This window comes from Cydia strobilella, chromosome 7, assembly GCF_947568885.1.
Source record: "Cydia strobilella chromosome 7, ilCydStro3.1, whole genome shotgun sequence".
NCBI lineage: Eukaryota > Metazoa > Arthropoda > Insecta > Lepidoptera > Tortricidae > Cydia > Cydia strobilella.
In genome coordinates this window covers 9,588,973-9,602,791 of record NC_086047.1, presented here as the reverse complement: position 1 = coordinate 9,602,791, position 13,819 = coordinate 9,588,973, and the positions used below count along the sequence as shown (strand labels likewise).

Below are 13,819 nucleotides of genomic sequence, written 5' to 3'. Positions count from 1 at the left end.
TTGGTCATTTTTTCTTTAGTGTATGATATCTATTTCAGTTTATAATAACTTACAGTCAAATTAGGTAAGTAAGAACATATGTATTAAACTACGTTCCTTAAATATTATTTAGTATTCAAGTAATCAGATATTAGAAGTTAGTCATTTAATACACGTGCGCAAACAATAATATTAGTATGTACTGGTAATACAAGTTTACGTTGCGCCTTAAGAACTTGAAGATATTACCTAGTTATGAAATATAATAAATATAGTGCGACATAAAATAGTAGAAATTATATAAAATTGAACTAAATACTAAATTGTTGTCATGTTTAAGCATTTTACGTCAAAATGCGACAGTTACCTAGTATGGATGGTATAGAAAGGGTGCCAATCTCTTATGGCAGAATTGTTGCAAGTGACCGCTTTCAGCTTTAAATAATAGTTCCTAATCTCTCCGGTGGCGCTAGTTAGGCTCTGGGACATGAGTATAACATGAACCAACAAATAACCCGACCAAATTACGTAGGTTGTTTTTGGTAGTATTTCGGTGTATGGTGGCGCCGCCTAATTACTGTTTTTTGATGGACACTTTTCATACATAGAGATTTGGCTCCTTTATATAGTCTCCATGTTACCTAGGAAGTGGCGTCCTCAATAATTGTCTACAATTTCTTGTCGGACTTTATAGTCCTTATGGACACTCCTGTTTAATGAAATTAAACAATTTAAACGGATTATATCACGTATACTAAATTAATAATATAATGGCAATATAATCCGTTTAAATAGGTACTTATATACTTTTATTACCGGAGACAATTGTCTTGATTAATATTTTTACCAAACATAAATGTGAAAATAGCAATTCATGATGAATAAATGCCATGAATAAATAAATGATTGATTAAAATGCCATCATTTCAGTATCTTACATAGATATCATTTTCTTCATACCAATATTGTTTTTTTTTCGCGCAGTCTTCGTAGGTGAGAGTCGTTCACTCTACATTCTCGAACAATATTTATTTGCGTAAGTATTTCACGTGATTTTGTTATTTTCGATAGATGTTTACAAAGCGGAGCGGTTGTGCAACTAATGACTTACCTGTTTAGCGTTTACTGTTTAGAATGTCCCTTCTATATTTACATTATTTACACGTTTCATTCACTTGCTTTTAAAATTAGACATCCTAAAAAAGGAGTTGTTGGAGCAGAAATAACGTAGAAATGTTTACACTACTCATATTCATGCGTATCGCAATTCATGCCTTTAAAAAGCTTCTGTTTGCACATCTTCAATAATTATGTTAATACATGTATAATAAGCGATATGACGCCTTATTCTATCTTCGAATATGTACTCTGAGATGTATTGATTTTTCGATACCGGAATCAGCTTGAACAAATAAGGTTTTCTGCCTTAACTTACAGGTTATATTAGCAGCCAATATTAGGTCTTGGCATAACGAAACGGATTAAGTTTTTGTTGCTTTTATGACACGTGTGTAAGCGCGCCGGTCGGCAGAGAAAAACTCGGCGCTTGAGTTTCGAATGATGTACATAGTAATTACTGAGGTCCTAATGATGATTATATATTTCCAGCTTCATCAGCACGCTACTGACGCACGTGCTGACGTACCACCTGGGCTGGGTGGGCACGGTGAGCCCGTACGACGGCCCCGCGCCGCCGGTGCGCCGGCCGCACAACGCGCTGTGGGCGCAGCTCGCCGACCTGCACGGCGCCGTCGGCTTCCCCGTCCGCCAGGCCAAGACCATCATCAGCGGCGCCGAAACCGTCTTCGTCAACAAGCTCCTAGTCGTCCTTACATACTTCGTCCGCTGCGGTGACGTCGTCCGCAATGACTTCGAGTTTGATGATAGTGTTCTCAGGGAAAGTGAAACGGTGACGCTCAAAAGGACCGCGCCGGCCAAGTGCGATAGTGTCAAAGTGGACGATGCGACGCCCGCTCCGAGTCGCGGCTTCGGGCGGTCGACGACGCTCGCCAATCTAAATCGGCAGCTCTCTACTAGTGAAGATTTCGAGGAACGTTGCATGTCGAGCGAGAAGAGCACGAGCGGAATCAGGAGGAACCCCACGATGATGCTCGCGGCCAAGTCTTCCTCTGACTCCAGTCTCGATTCCACCGCGTCCGAGGAAGAAGTGGAAAGAAAGGTAGTTTTCGTTCTCGGCGACGATGAGAAGCTAGTCGGCTTGAAGAACAAGTCGAACGGCGGAAAAAGCGTAAAAAGGTCCTCCAAAATACAACACGAGCCGCTAAATCTGAAGGCGATAGAGAAAGCAGGTAACGAGGAAAAGAAAGGCTGCCACCAGAAACCCTGCGAGCAGAAATTCTCCCGGAGCACCGACAGCCCGTCCAAATGCTGCGCGCAAACACTTCAACATTCCAAACCAATAAAACATTCCGGGTTTAAATTCGAATTCGATAAATACCCTCAAATAGTCACTAATTATATGAAAAGCAAGAACTTAGAAATATTAGATAGGCATTATATCGGGAAACCGGGAAATCTGAAGCTGGACAATTACCAGTTCGATCCGACCATCGTTCCGCCGATACAAGAGGAGCGTTGCGAGGCGTGCTACAAGTGTCAGATGATGGAATCCATGCTGCAGACTCCCACGAACGCTTCCGAGTTGGAATACATGAACGACGTACCGCGGCAGTCCGATCCTCAGTACGCGAAGGAGTACACAGTGAGCGATAGTGTTCAAGTGTCTCCGAAGACGTTCGTTAGAAGAAAAAAGGAGGCGACTTTAGTAGTGAACGTTAAGCCTAGTGTGTCGGTGGAAGTGAGCAAGGTAGACGGGTGTGGGGGCGGGAGCGAGCGGGACAGAGGTGAGGTGCGGCAGGTGATTGAGTTCTCGGTGCCGCGGCTGGTGCGGCGACCGGCGCTGGCGGCCGGCCTCGACGGCTCTCTACTCGGCGGGGTCACCAACCATTATGTACCTGATTTAGTTTTACAAGGTTAGTAGACAGATGGGTTGTAAATGGCCCATTGTACTCGAAATATTTTAATACTTTAAGAGTGAAATCGGCGATTTCACTGTCGCCGTAAACGACTATAGTAAAAAAGTTTAATTTTAATTTCGACTGAGGAAAGTATATATTTTATATATTTTTTAATATATTTTCTTATTCCAGGAACAATATCGAAACCTCAAACGTGGGAGATGGACCTACGGCGCGATCTGGATTTGGCATCGTACCTCAATAAGGCTAGCGACGCGGGCGCTATGCCGGTCGCTATTGTCGGCGATACTGACGCTTGGTAAGTCAATGGATACGTAAAGTTATAGATTTATATAAAGTTAATTTATCGTTCGGAGCATTCTGTATCTGGAATAGCTACCCGTTTAACGTCAATAAGGGCTTAAGTGCACAACGGCACATTGCTTGTGGAGCCGAAGGCATACCGATAATCTGATCAAGATCCCAATTCATTTAGACGGTGCGAGAACTCTCATGTGAGTTTCATTACATTGCGGAACTTGACCGGTCGGCTAACTTCAATGTAACCGTACAGTTCGCAATGATTAAACTCGTTTGCAATTCGCGCGCCGTCTAAATTAGTCCTAAGGATGCGTAATCGCTCGCGGAGATCTTTGGGGAAGGTCTTTGTCCATTAGTGGCTATATGATAATGATAAACAATGAGTGTTTTACTGGCATTTCCAATTGTCAGAACAATTTGGCACGTGAACGTTGCCTTTTTTTTCGTCTGAATTGAATTAGTATTTGAGTCTAAAAATATGTGTGTATAAATGTAAGTAAGTAGTGTGTGTGTTGTGTAGGGAGGTGCGCTTGGTGGGCCGGTCGGTCGGCGGCGGCATGTCGGCGCTGGTGGGCGGCATGCTGGACGCGCTGCCCGCCATGCGCCGCGCGCGCGTGCCCGCTTGCCAGGTGAGGATGTAGGGAGGTGCGCGTGGTGGGCCGGTCGGCCGGCGGCGGCATGTCGGCGCTGGTGGGCGGCATGCTGGACGCGCTGCCCGCCATGCGCCGCGCGCGCGTGCCCTCTTGCCAGGTGAGGATGTAGGGAGGTGCGCGTGGTGGGCCGGTCGGCCGGCGGCGGCATGTCGGCGCTGGTGGGCGGCATGCTGGACGCGCTGCCCGCCATGCGCCGCGCGCGCGTGCCCTCTTGCCAGGTGAGGATGTAGGGAGGTGCGCGTGGTGGGCCGGTCGGCCGGCGGCGGCATGTCGGCGCTGGTGGGCGGCATGCTGGACGCGCTGCCCGCCATGCGCCGCGCGCGCGTGCCCTCTTGCCAGGTGAGGATGTAGGGAGGTGCGCGTGGTGGGCCGGTCGGCCGGCGGCGGCATGTCGGCGCTGGTGGGCGGCATGCTGGACGCGCTGCCCGCCATGCGCCGCGCGCGCGTGCCCTCTTGCCAGGTGAGGATGTAGGGAGGTGCGCGTGGTGGGCCGGTCGGCCGGCGGCGGCATGTCGGCGCTGGTGGGCGGCATGCTGGACGCGCTGCCCGCCATGCGCCGCGCGCGCGTGCCCGCTTGCCAGGTGAGGATGTAGGGAGGTGCGCGTGGTGGGCCGGTCGGCCGGCGGCGGCATGTCGGCGCTGGTGGGCGGCATGCTGGACGCGCTGCCCGCCATGCGCCGCGCGCGCGTGCCCGCTTGCCAGGTGAGGATGTAGGGAGGTGCGCGTGGTGGGCCGGTCGGCCGGCGGCGGCATGTCGGCGCTGGTGGGCGGCATGCTGGACGCGCTGCCCGCCATGCGCCGCGCGCGCGTGCCCGCTTGCCAGGTGAGGATGTAGGGAGGTGCGCGTGGTGGGCCGGTCGGCCGGCGGCGGCATGTCGGCGCTGGTGGGCGGCATGCTGGACGCGCTGCCCGCCATGCGCCGCGCGCGCGTGCCCGCTTGCCAGGTGAGGATGTAGGGAGGTGCGCGTGGTGGGCCGGTCGGCCGGCGGCGGCATGTCGGCGCTGGTGGGCGGCATGCTGGACGCGCTGCCCGCCATGCGCCGCGCGCGCGTGCCCGCTTGCCAGGTGAGGATGTAGGGAGGTGCGCGTGGTGGGCCGGTCGGCCGGCGGCGGCATGTCGGCGCTGGTGGGCGGCATGCTGGACGCGCTGCCCGCCATGCGCCGCGCGCGCGTGCCCTCTTGCCAGGTGAGGATGTAGGGAGGTGCGCGTGGTGGGCCGGTCGGCCGGCGGCGGCATGTCGGCGCTGGTGGGCGGCATGCTGGACGCGCTGCCCGCCATGCGCCGCGCGCGCGTGCCCGCTTGCCAGGTGAGGATGTAGGGAGGTGCGCGTGGTGGGCCGGTCGGCCGGCGGCGGCATGTCGGCGCTGGTGGGCGGCATGCTGGACGCGCTGCCCGCCATGCGCCGCGCGCGCGTGCCCGCTTGCCAGGTGAGGATGTAGGGAGGTGCGCGTGGTGGGCCGGTCGGCCGGCGGCGGCATGTCGGCGCTGGTGGGCGGCATGCTGGACGCGCTGCCCGCCATGCGCCGCGCGCGCGTGCCCGCTTGCCAGGTGAGGATGTAGGGAGGTGCGCGTGGTGGGCCGGTCGGCCGGCGGCGGCATGTCGGCGCTGGTGGGCGGCATGCTGGACGCGCTGCCCGCCATGCGCCGCGCGCGCGTGCCCTCTTGCCAGGTGAGGATGTAGGGAGGTGCGCGTGGTGGGCCGGTCGGCCGGCGGCGGCATGTCGGCGCTGGTGGGCGGCATGCTGGACGCGCTGCCCGCCATGCGCCGCGCGCGCGTGCCCTCTTGCCAGGTGAGGATGTAGGGAGGTGCGCGTGGTGGGCCGGTCGGCCGGCGGCGGCATGTCGGCGCTGGTGGGCGGCATGCTGGACGCGCTGCCCGCCATGCGCCGCGCGCGCGTGCCCGCTTGCCAGGTGAGGATGTAGGGAGGTGCGCGTGGTGGGCCGGTCGGCCGGCGGCGGCATGTCGGCGCTGGTGGGCGGCATGCTGGACGCGCTGCCCGCCATGCGCCGCGCGCGCGTGCCCGCTTGCCAGGTGAGGATGTAGGGAGGTGCGCGTGGTGGGCCGGTCGGCCGGCGGCGGCATGTCGGCGCTGGTGGGCGGCATGCTGGACGCGCTGCCCGCCATGCGCCGCGCGCGCGTGCCCGCTTGCCAGGTGAGGAACACTCCGAGCGTACACGTTCGACGCCGACACCCATACGTTGGTTAAAATAACCGACCAAGTGCGAGTCGGACTCGCCCACCGAGGGTTCCGTACTTTTTAGTATTTGTTGTTATAGCGGCAACAGAAATATCATCTGTAAAAATTTCAACAGTTTCAGATTCATGATATACAAGCCTGGTGACAGACAAATAGACATTCGGAAAGCGGAGTCTTAGTAATAGGGTCCCAGTTTTTACCCTTTGGGTACGGAATAGGGTTTGCAATATCCGTCCGATTTTCTTATTCGGATAATTCGAATAATACAATTTGTATTATCCGTATATTCGAATATTTCGGATAATTATAAATGAAACCAAAATATTTATTCCAAGTAATATAATTCGTAAATCTAGCGCTAAAATAAGCGTGGAGTTGATAACGGCGGAGATGCTAGAGTGCCATAATGCGAAGTTTCAATTTTTTTTGCGTAAATCAGCAGAACTATGGAAAAAAATAAGGGTGCTACTAGAACTCTCATAAAACGTTGAGATGCTAGTTTCAAAGACACCTTATGGGATGCTTTGAGATCGCATTATCAGGCGACTCATGCAGAGTAAAAATATCCCGAATGCAATTTTTCATTTCGTTGTTGGTGATTATTAGTTTTAGACAAAGTCCCTGTTATTTTTTCATAGTTATTATTGCTTTCATTGCAGCACTGTGTATTATACCTGTTGAAATAGGCGATGAAAAGGAAATGGAAGTAGGCACAAAACATCCATATTCTATTTGTTGATTTTGCCAAAGCATAATTATGTCAGAGAGACACTGTCTAATTTTGCAGTGCTTTAAAGTGCCAGACAACTTGTTAAAAATAATAATTGTTGCCACCAAAGTAAGCAGGATGAGTGTAAAAAGCTCGTGGAGATCAACAGCCGAATTTGAACTAGTCACTGGTCTAAAACAAGGAGCCGCTCTTTCGCCACTGCTGATTAACTTGGCACTCGAATACATCGTCCGAAAATTGTTTATGTGTGATGGGAGTGTAGAGTTGAACGGCAAACATAAGATCATTGGATTATGCTGATGACTTGGGGCTATAGGCTCAAAACAAAAGCGACCTGGAGGCCATGGCTAGGATCATAGAGAAGGAAGGAGAGAAGATTGGTCTCAGAATCAACCACCAGAAGCGATCTGGAGGCCATGGCTATAGGATCATAGTAGTGGCAGTGGCGCAGCATAGGACAGAATGGCGTCCTCTTGTTTCAGAGGCCAATCTTCTTTTTGGGTCACTGATCCAGTGGAGTAAGTAAGTAATGCTTTCATTGTTAGCATTTCATTGCTACTGGATTGATAAAGACTGAATGTACGAGTAGACGAATAAACACGAGGTGAGGCACTAGATGTATTTCCAACTAGGCACCAGTGAATCCAGATAATTATAAACGCTCCTTATTAGCTACGGTTTTAAAGATAACAGTAATATGTTAGATTTAGATTCAGATTATTTATTTGCGTAAAGTATATGCGTGTTTAGCTGTTATAGTAATCATTTAAAATTGGGGTAACGTCTTTGTATGAAAACATAGTTAAAAACGTTATTTCTTTGTTATCTAAAATATCCGTTTTTTCGAATATTTTGAGTTGTATTATTCGAATATTTTCGGATATTATTATTGGCGGATATTCGAATATTATTCATATCCGAATATTCGGATTGCAAACCCTAGTACGGAACCCTAACAAATATACGGCTGTCAGCCAAGCATGCGTTTCGTGGCCGTAACTAGTAGTCACATTCGCACAGTCGTGTGGCGCTAGCGTGGTGCACGTACGGTGCCTCCCTGCAATGTGACGAACCCTTGAAAAAATAGCAAAGACATACGATCAAAATGCACATGCACAATACATAGCTGTTACTATTCGATACCTATATAATGAAGGCTCAGGCTTCAACAAAACATTCTCGTGTTGTGATTTAATATGTCCGGGCATCCGTAGCCCGTTGTTTTAACTTAGCCATTTTTGCTAAATATTGCTGCTACTTCTCTCACTCGAATATTGTAATAATCATAGACTTAAGGCTGGATGTATGTATAGATATATAAGGGGTAATTCACCGTATGATATAACCGATGTCTGTTGTTAGATACCGCTCAGGCCCACTTGCACCATCCCACTAACCCAGGGTTAAACCATTTACCAAGAGTCAAATTGTACTGGTAACTATGGTAACTCCAGGTTTAACCGGTTAACCCCACGAGGTCGGGTCGGGTTAGTCGAATGGTGCAAGTGAGCTAGAAGTCTATTATGAAATGTATAATTTTATAGCATTTTGAAAGTGACTTTTTTATAAAGTGATCTTTGTCATTTATACTGTAAAATTACACGTCTTCTAAACAACTTTAGCGGATTTAAGCGGAACAATGAAAGGGTCTCTGTGTTATAACACTTTATGTAGTAAACTGAAATAAATGTCATATACTAAGAAAAAATGACTAAGGCCTCCAGTGCCCCAGGCTGGAATCGAACCAGCGTCCTCTGCTATCGCGGCACGCCTGTGGCACATTCACCTGCCGCGATAGCAAAGGACGCTGGTTCGATTCCAGCCTGGGGCACTGGAGGAGTTGGTAATTTTTTCTTAGTATATGACATTTATTTCATTTTATAATTTATATAGTAGTGTTTCTACTTAAAATAAAAACAAATTAAAGTATTTTCTGTAAATAATTTAATTTCTTCTAATACTTCTAACTTTATGTAGTATTCAGTTATTCCATGAAAATGTGTTACTATATCAATATTTTCGTTTTTCAGTGCCTATCATATCTAGAGGGTAAGCTGCGTGAGTTCTGCGTGCTGTCCAAGACGCTCGCCGACATGCTCATGTCGACGGACTTCTGTGACATCGCCACCCTCACCAAGGCGCTCAACGTCGACGTCAACGACGTACCACTCCTACTCGCCATCGCCACCACGCACACGCCGCAGGTCGCCGCCAGATACGGCATCAGTTATAGGTAGCAAGCGAAATAGGAATGTGTCTCATTACTATAGAGCTCAATTTTCAGTAAGCTGCTATGTGGCCGATGATACAGGGTGGGAACGAGTAACCCGACAGATTTTAACCACGCATTCCTGCGGTAATGAGCAAAATAATTTTTTTTTTCGTGTATGTGTGTTTTCTGCACACGAACACATTATTTATTGTTACATCTTGGCGAGAAAACAAAAACATTACAATGAATCTGTACTTCTTTATAAAGATAATTAAAGAAAATTTTTGCTAGTCTCCTTTAAAACTTTAATGTCTAAACGATGTCACATAGTGGCAGCGTCGCAGTTAAAAAGGCGTTTTTCACTGAGTTATTACGCAAAAAAAAAAAACACAAGAATTGTCACTATCTCTAAAACGAGACCGATTTCAGAAAAGTTTGTATGACATTTTAGTCTCTAAATGCGGCCAAGAATACACATTTAAAATATGTCGGGTTGCTCGTTCCCATCCTGTATAAAACTAAGTGCTGTGATGATATAGAACTCGATTTCGCTTGATATTTAAATACTGTCTTGTCATCAACATAATATCAAATATGCTACAAGGCTGCCTAAATATTTAGTGTAAAATTCATTTATTCATCATGATTAAAAAGAGGTCTCACTATTAAAATTATAATGGACTTGTTTAAGACTGAAATCACGTTTTAGCCGTCTTTGAGGTGACTTCCTGCGATTTCGAAAATTTAAATTTGATATTTTTTGTAGGAAATTAGAATGAGTATTATACCCGCTCCACTCAGACGGTTAGTGGGGTATTTGTGCGGTGGTTTTATTTTTCTTGTAAAAACAGCTCTGGTTACTAAATTAGTTTTAGTATTTCATATTGACTTACTGGACATAAAACAAACGGTCTGTACCCACGAAAACCTAGCTGTAATTAAGCTTTATTAACTTCTCATAGATCGTCTGAGTTAAGTGGTAGAGATGGCATGTTGGATTAAATACTATTAAGACTGTTCTATCAACTTGTGAAATAAGAAATATTAATCGAGGTGAATGCGGTGGATGGGATCTGTGATTATTAAAGTTTATTTTTGTATAATTACCATAAATGTTATTGTAATTAAATCATGGAAGGCCTAGAAAAATAACTGTTTAGATGGGTGCACTCGCAATGTTGTTGATAAAAACGTTAGCAACCCAAATTATACAAATTAATTTGTTAAAACACTTAAGATCTCTTATCAATTAACTATTTAACTTCATCTACCCCTACATCACAACGCTACCAGTATCACAGTTATATTCGTGTAAAAATTTAAGGTCTAATATATTGTTATCACTGAAAGTGTTACGAGATAATTCTATAGAAACTATATGTACAGTAATCATAAAAAAATATATTATGTATAAGTATGCAAAACGTGTAGCTAAGCTTCATGTTAGAAAATTATTTATTACCATTTTTAAAATGCCTAGTCTTAAAATAAATTTAAGATATTATCAGCTTTTATATGAATATAAAATTTAAAAATGTTAAACATTTAAATTTAAAAGTATATACATGCATCGTGTCACGTCAGGCTTAGTCATGTTATTTTGTTAAATAGTTAATGTTATAATTGTTATAAAACAAGACGAACTGTAAAGTCAAGTTAGCAATATAAATGTACTTTTATTTGGTAATATTTTTTGTATAACTATGAATATGATAGTTGGATATCAAGGTACTAAAGCAGAGACGCTTCCCAGATAGATTTTCGTACATCGGCCCGCCTGTTGCTATCTCTATTGCACGCGCATAATTATATTGCTGTCAAACTCGCACAGTGACATTGATATCATGGGCGAGACAGCAATAGACATAGACATCATAGACATAGAAATATAATTATACGCGTGCAATAGAGATAGCAACAGGCGGGCCGATGTACGAAAATCTATCTATAAAGCGTCTCTGCTTTAGTACCTTGATATCCAACTATCATATTCATAGTTATACAAAAAAATATTTTACCAAATAAAAGTACATTTATATTGCTAACCTGACTACACTTCGTCTTGTTTGTACCGACTTGGTAGTGATAGTGGATTGCTAAAGGCGGGATTTTACCAGCATTTTTGAACTGAATATGCTTGTGCCGTACAGTGCCGAACACTGGTGGAGTCCCACCTTAACCCATACTTGACGTAGCACTTTACCCTCCTGAGATCCCGCGTACAACTTTTAATCCCCTCGCGTCGAATGATGGCTCCTATGACAGTTCATTTTTAGGGTTCCGTACCCAAAGGGTAAAACGGGACCCTATTACTAAGACTCCGCTGTCCGTCTGTCTGTCTATCACCAGGCTGTATCTCATGAATCGTGATAGAGACCGTTGAAATTTTCACAGATGATGTATTTCTGTTGCCGCTAAAACAACAAATACTAAAAAGTACGGAACCCTCGGTGGGCGAGTCCAAATCTCACTTGGCCGGTTTTTATAGAGTAGATGTCACCTAAATTTTTGTAGACATTATGTAGAAGTTTAGCACATCAATTTATGTAGAGATGTAACATTTAAATAATAGAAACACGGTAAAAACATATTTCTTCAATTCTTTTTCTAATTAAGCCAGTCACGGAACTGTGACAAGGACCATCATTAGACGCGAAAATATACACCACATTACCGCGTGCATATTGCACAATCTGAACTTTTATAGAGTAACTAAGTTCCAAATTCAAATACAAAACAACTGCTTGTGGGTCTCAGGAACTTGCAAAGTACAAAGCTGAATGGCCAACTAAAATAATCATAAACCCCCTTATTCATAAACGTCTACTAAAGTTGACAAGCCGCTAATAATCGTTTGTCCATCATACCAATACGTCGGAAAGGGACAAACGATATTAGCGGCTTGTCAACTTTAGTAGGCGTTTATGAATAAGGGGGTAAAGGTTTTGACATGAAATTGCAGGTCTATTTACTTTGTTTAACTTGCTATTCCTGACTGTGTTTTAAGTACATTTATTTATTTTATTTTTCCGAGGTCATTTTCGTATCCAAATGTAATTACAATTTTTTATACCTTAATAAATTATTTTTCTCATGGTCAGTGATTATTTTAATTAAAATACTTTATCACTTACTCATACACACCTGTTTTACCATATAAATAAGGATGAGTCCCGTTATATTTGGCCACTTTGGCCTTCACTATTTATTTGATGCTGACTGACTGACACATGAAATTTTAGCATCAAATGTACGGTTCCGCAAAAAATTAAATTAAAATATGATATTTTACCCTATATTTGTCCCACTGCTGGAAACATGCCTCCTGTCCCGCACAAGAGGATTAGGATACAGTACGCACGCTGTCCCAAAGTGGGTTGGGAACTATAATAAAACGTAACTATTTGGAATATATCTTTTGTTTTTACAAGTTTTTTATTAACTTGCAAGTCTTGCAACGTATCTATGTATAGCCTGTCCCAGGGCCGTAGATAGGGGAGGGCATTATGGGGCAATGCCCTACCTTAAAATCCCATTGTCCTACGTTAAGAAATACCATCGACTTTGATAATATAGGTATTGCGCCCTACCTGTAAATACGGCTGCCCTACCTTAAATTCAACTCTGGCTACGGCCCTGGCCTGTCCGATTTCTAAGATTATGTTCGCCATAGAATTACTATGGACTATAACTGTTTATACGGGTCAAACCTTGCAAGTTAAATTTGACCCACTTCCCAACTTTTCTTGGTTTAACTCTAGCTCTACAGCCTTTATCAACGTATTTTTGGGACATCCTGTACTTATTGCTTTACCTTTCGCTTTTGGGTGCTAGGGTTCTAAGGCTAGCACATAATAAGTCATAGCTATGGTCTTATTGAAGGAAATGGGACTCCGAATTGCGGAAAAAGGCTCATTAAATATATCTAGGTAATTATTTACTGTTTTAATTCATAATCAAGAAAATAACGAGTAACGAGTGCCAGATACAGATACGTAATGTCTATGTGTATCGTTACTTAAGTAAAGATATTTAAGTATTACATAGGGTCCCTGTCAAGCTCGGTTCTCCATACAAACGTAGTTCCGCTCTCATTTTAAAACGACTAGCTAGATTGCTCTGAAACTTTGTACTTACAATAGGATAAGGTATATCTATGTCTGTAATTAGTTTATGTAGCTTCAGATAACATAGTTGAAAAATAAAGCTGCGAAAACCTATAATCACGCAAAATAGGCGCAATATTATGACGTTGAGTTGCGGAAACCAAGCCCGCGAAAACCTTCAGCGAATTTAAATTTTCATACAAAACTTGTTTTTTATAAACTGTAGACCGAGCACATGATTGGCGCGACAGTATCTCGCCACGAGATATACTACCCTTCTTTTACTAAGCTGTATGAATTAAAGGGGGACGGGTAGTCTATCTCGCGGCGAGATATTGTCACGCCAATCATGTGCTAGCCCGGCTGGAGCTATATAAACTAATTACAGACCTAGATATACCTCACGGTACGTCATTGTATGTGCAAAGTTTCATTACAATCCAACACGTAGTTTTAAAATGAGAGCGGAACTACGTTTTTATGAAAAGGTGCAATTCGGCCGAGCTTGTCGGGGACTTAATGATATATAAAATACGTTGTCAAAGACCGAAAATGTAGAATCACACACTAAATAAATTGTATTGTACCTACTACTATAAATACCTACTCTTTATTTCTTGCAACATAAACTTCTAGACCGC

General features: G+C 45.1%; 1 protein-coding gene across 1 annotated transcript in view; it reads left to right on the top strand.

Moving 5' to 3' along the window:
- The window catches only part of LOC134743058 (folliculin-interacting protein 2), a 43,545-nt gene extending 31,373 nt beyond the window's left edge, over positions 1-12,172 (top strand). Inside the window, exons 10-13 of the mRNA XM_063676338.1 lie at positions 1,588-2,972; positions 3,150-3,276; positions 3,799-3,907; positions 8,891-12,172. Coding sequence (XP_063532408.1) covers positions 1,588-2,972; positions 3,150-3,276; positions 3,799-3,907; positions 8,891-9,097 — 1,828 coding nt within the window. The 3' untranslated portion in view covers positions 9,098-12,172. The remainder of the gene's footprint in view (positions 1-1,587; positions 2,973-3,149; positions 3,277-3,798; positions 3,908-8,890) is intronic.
- Positions 12,173-13,819: the final 1,647 nt, after the last annotated feature.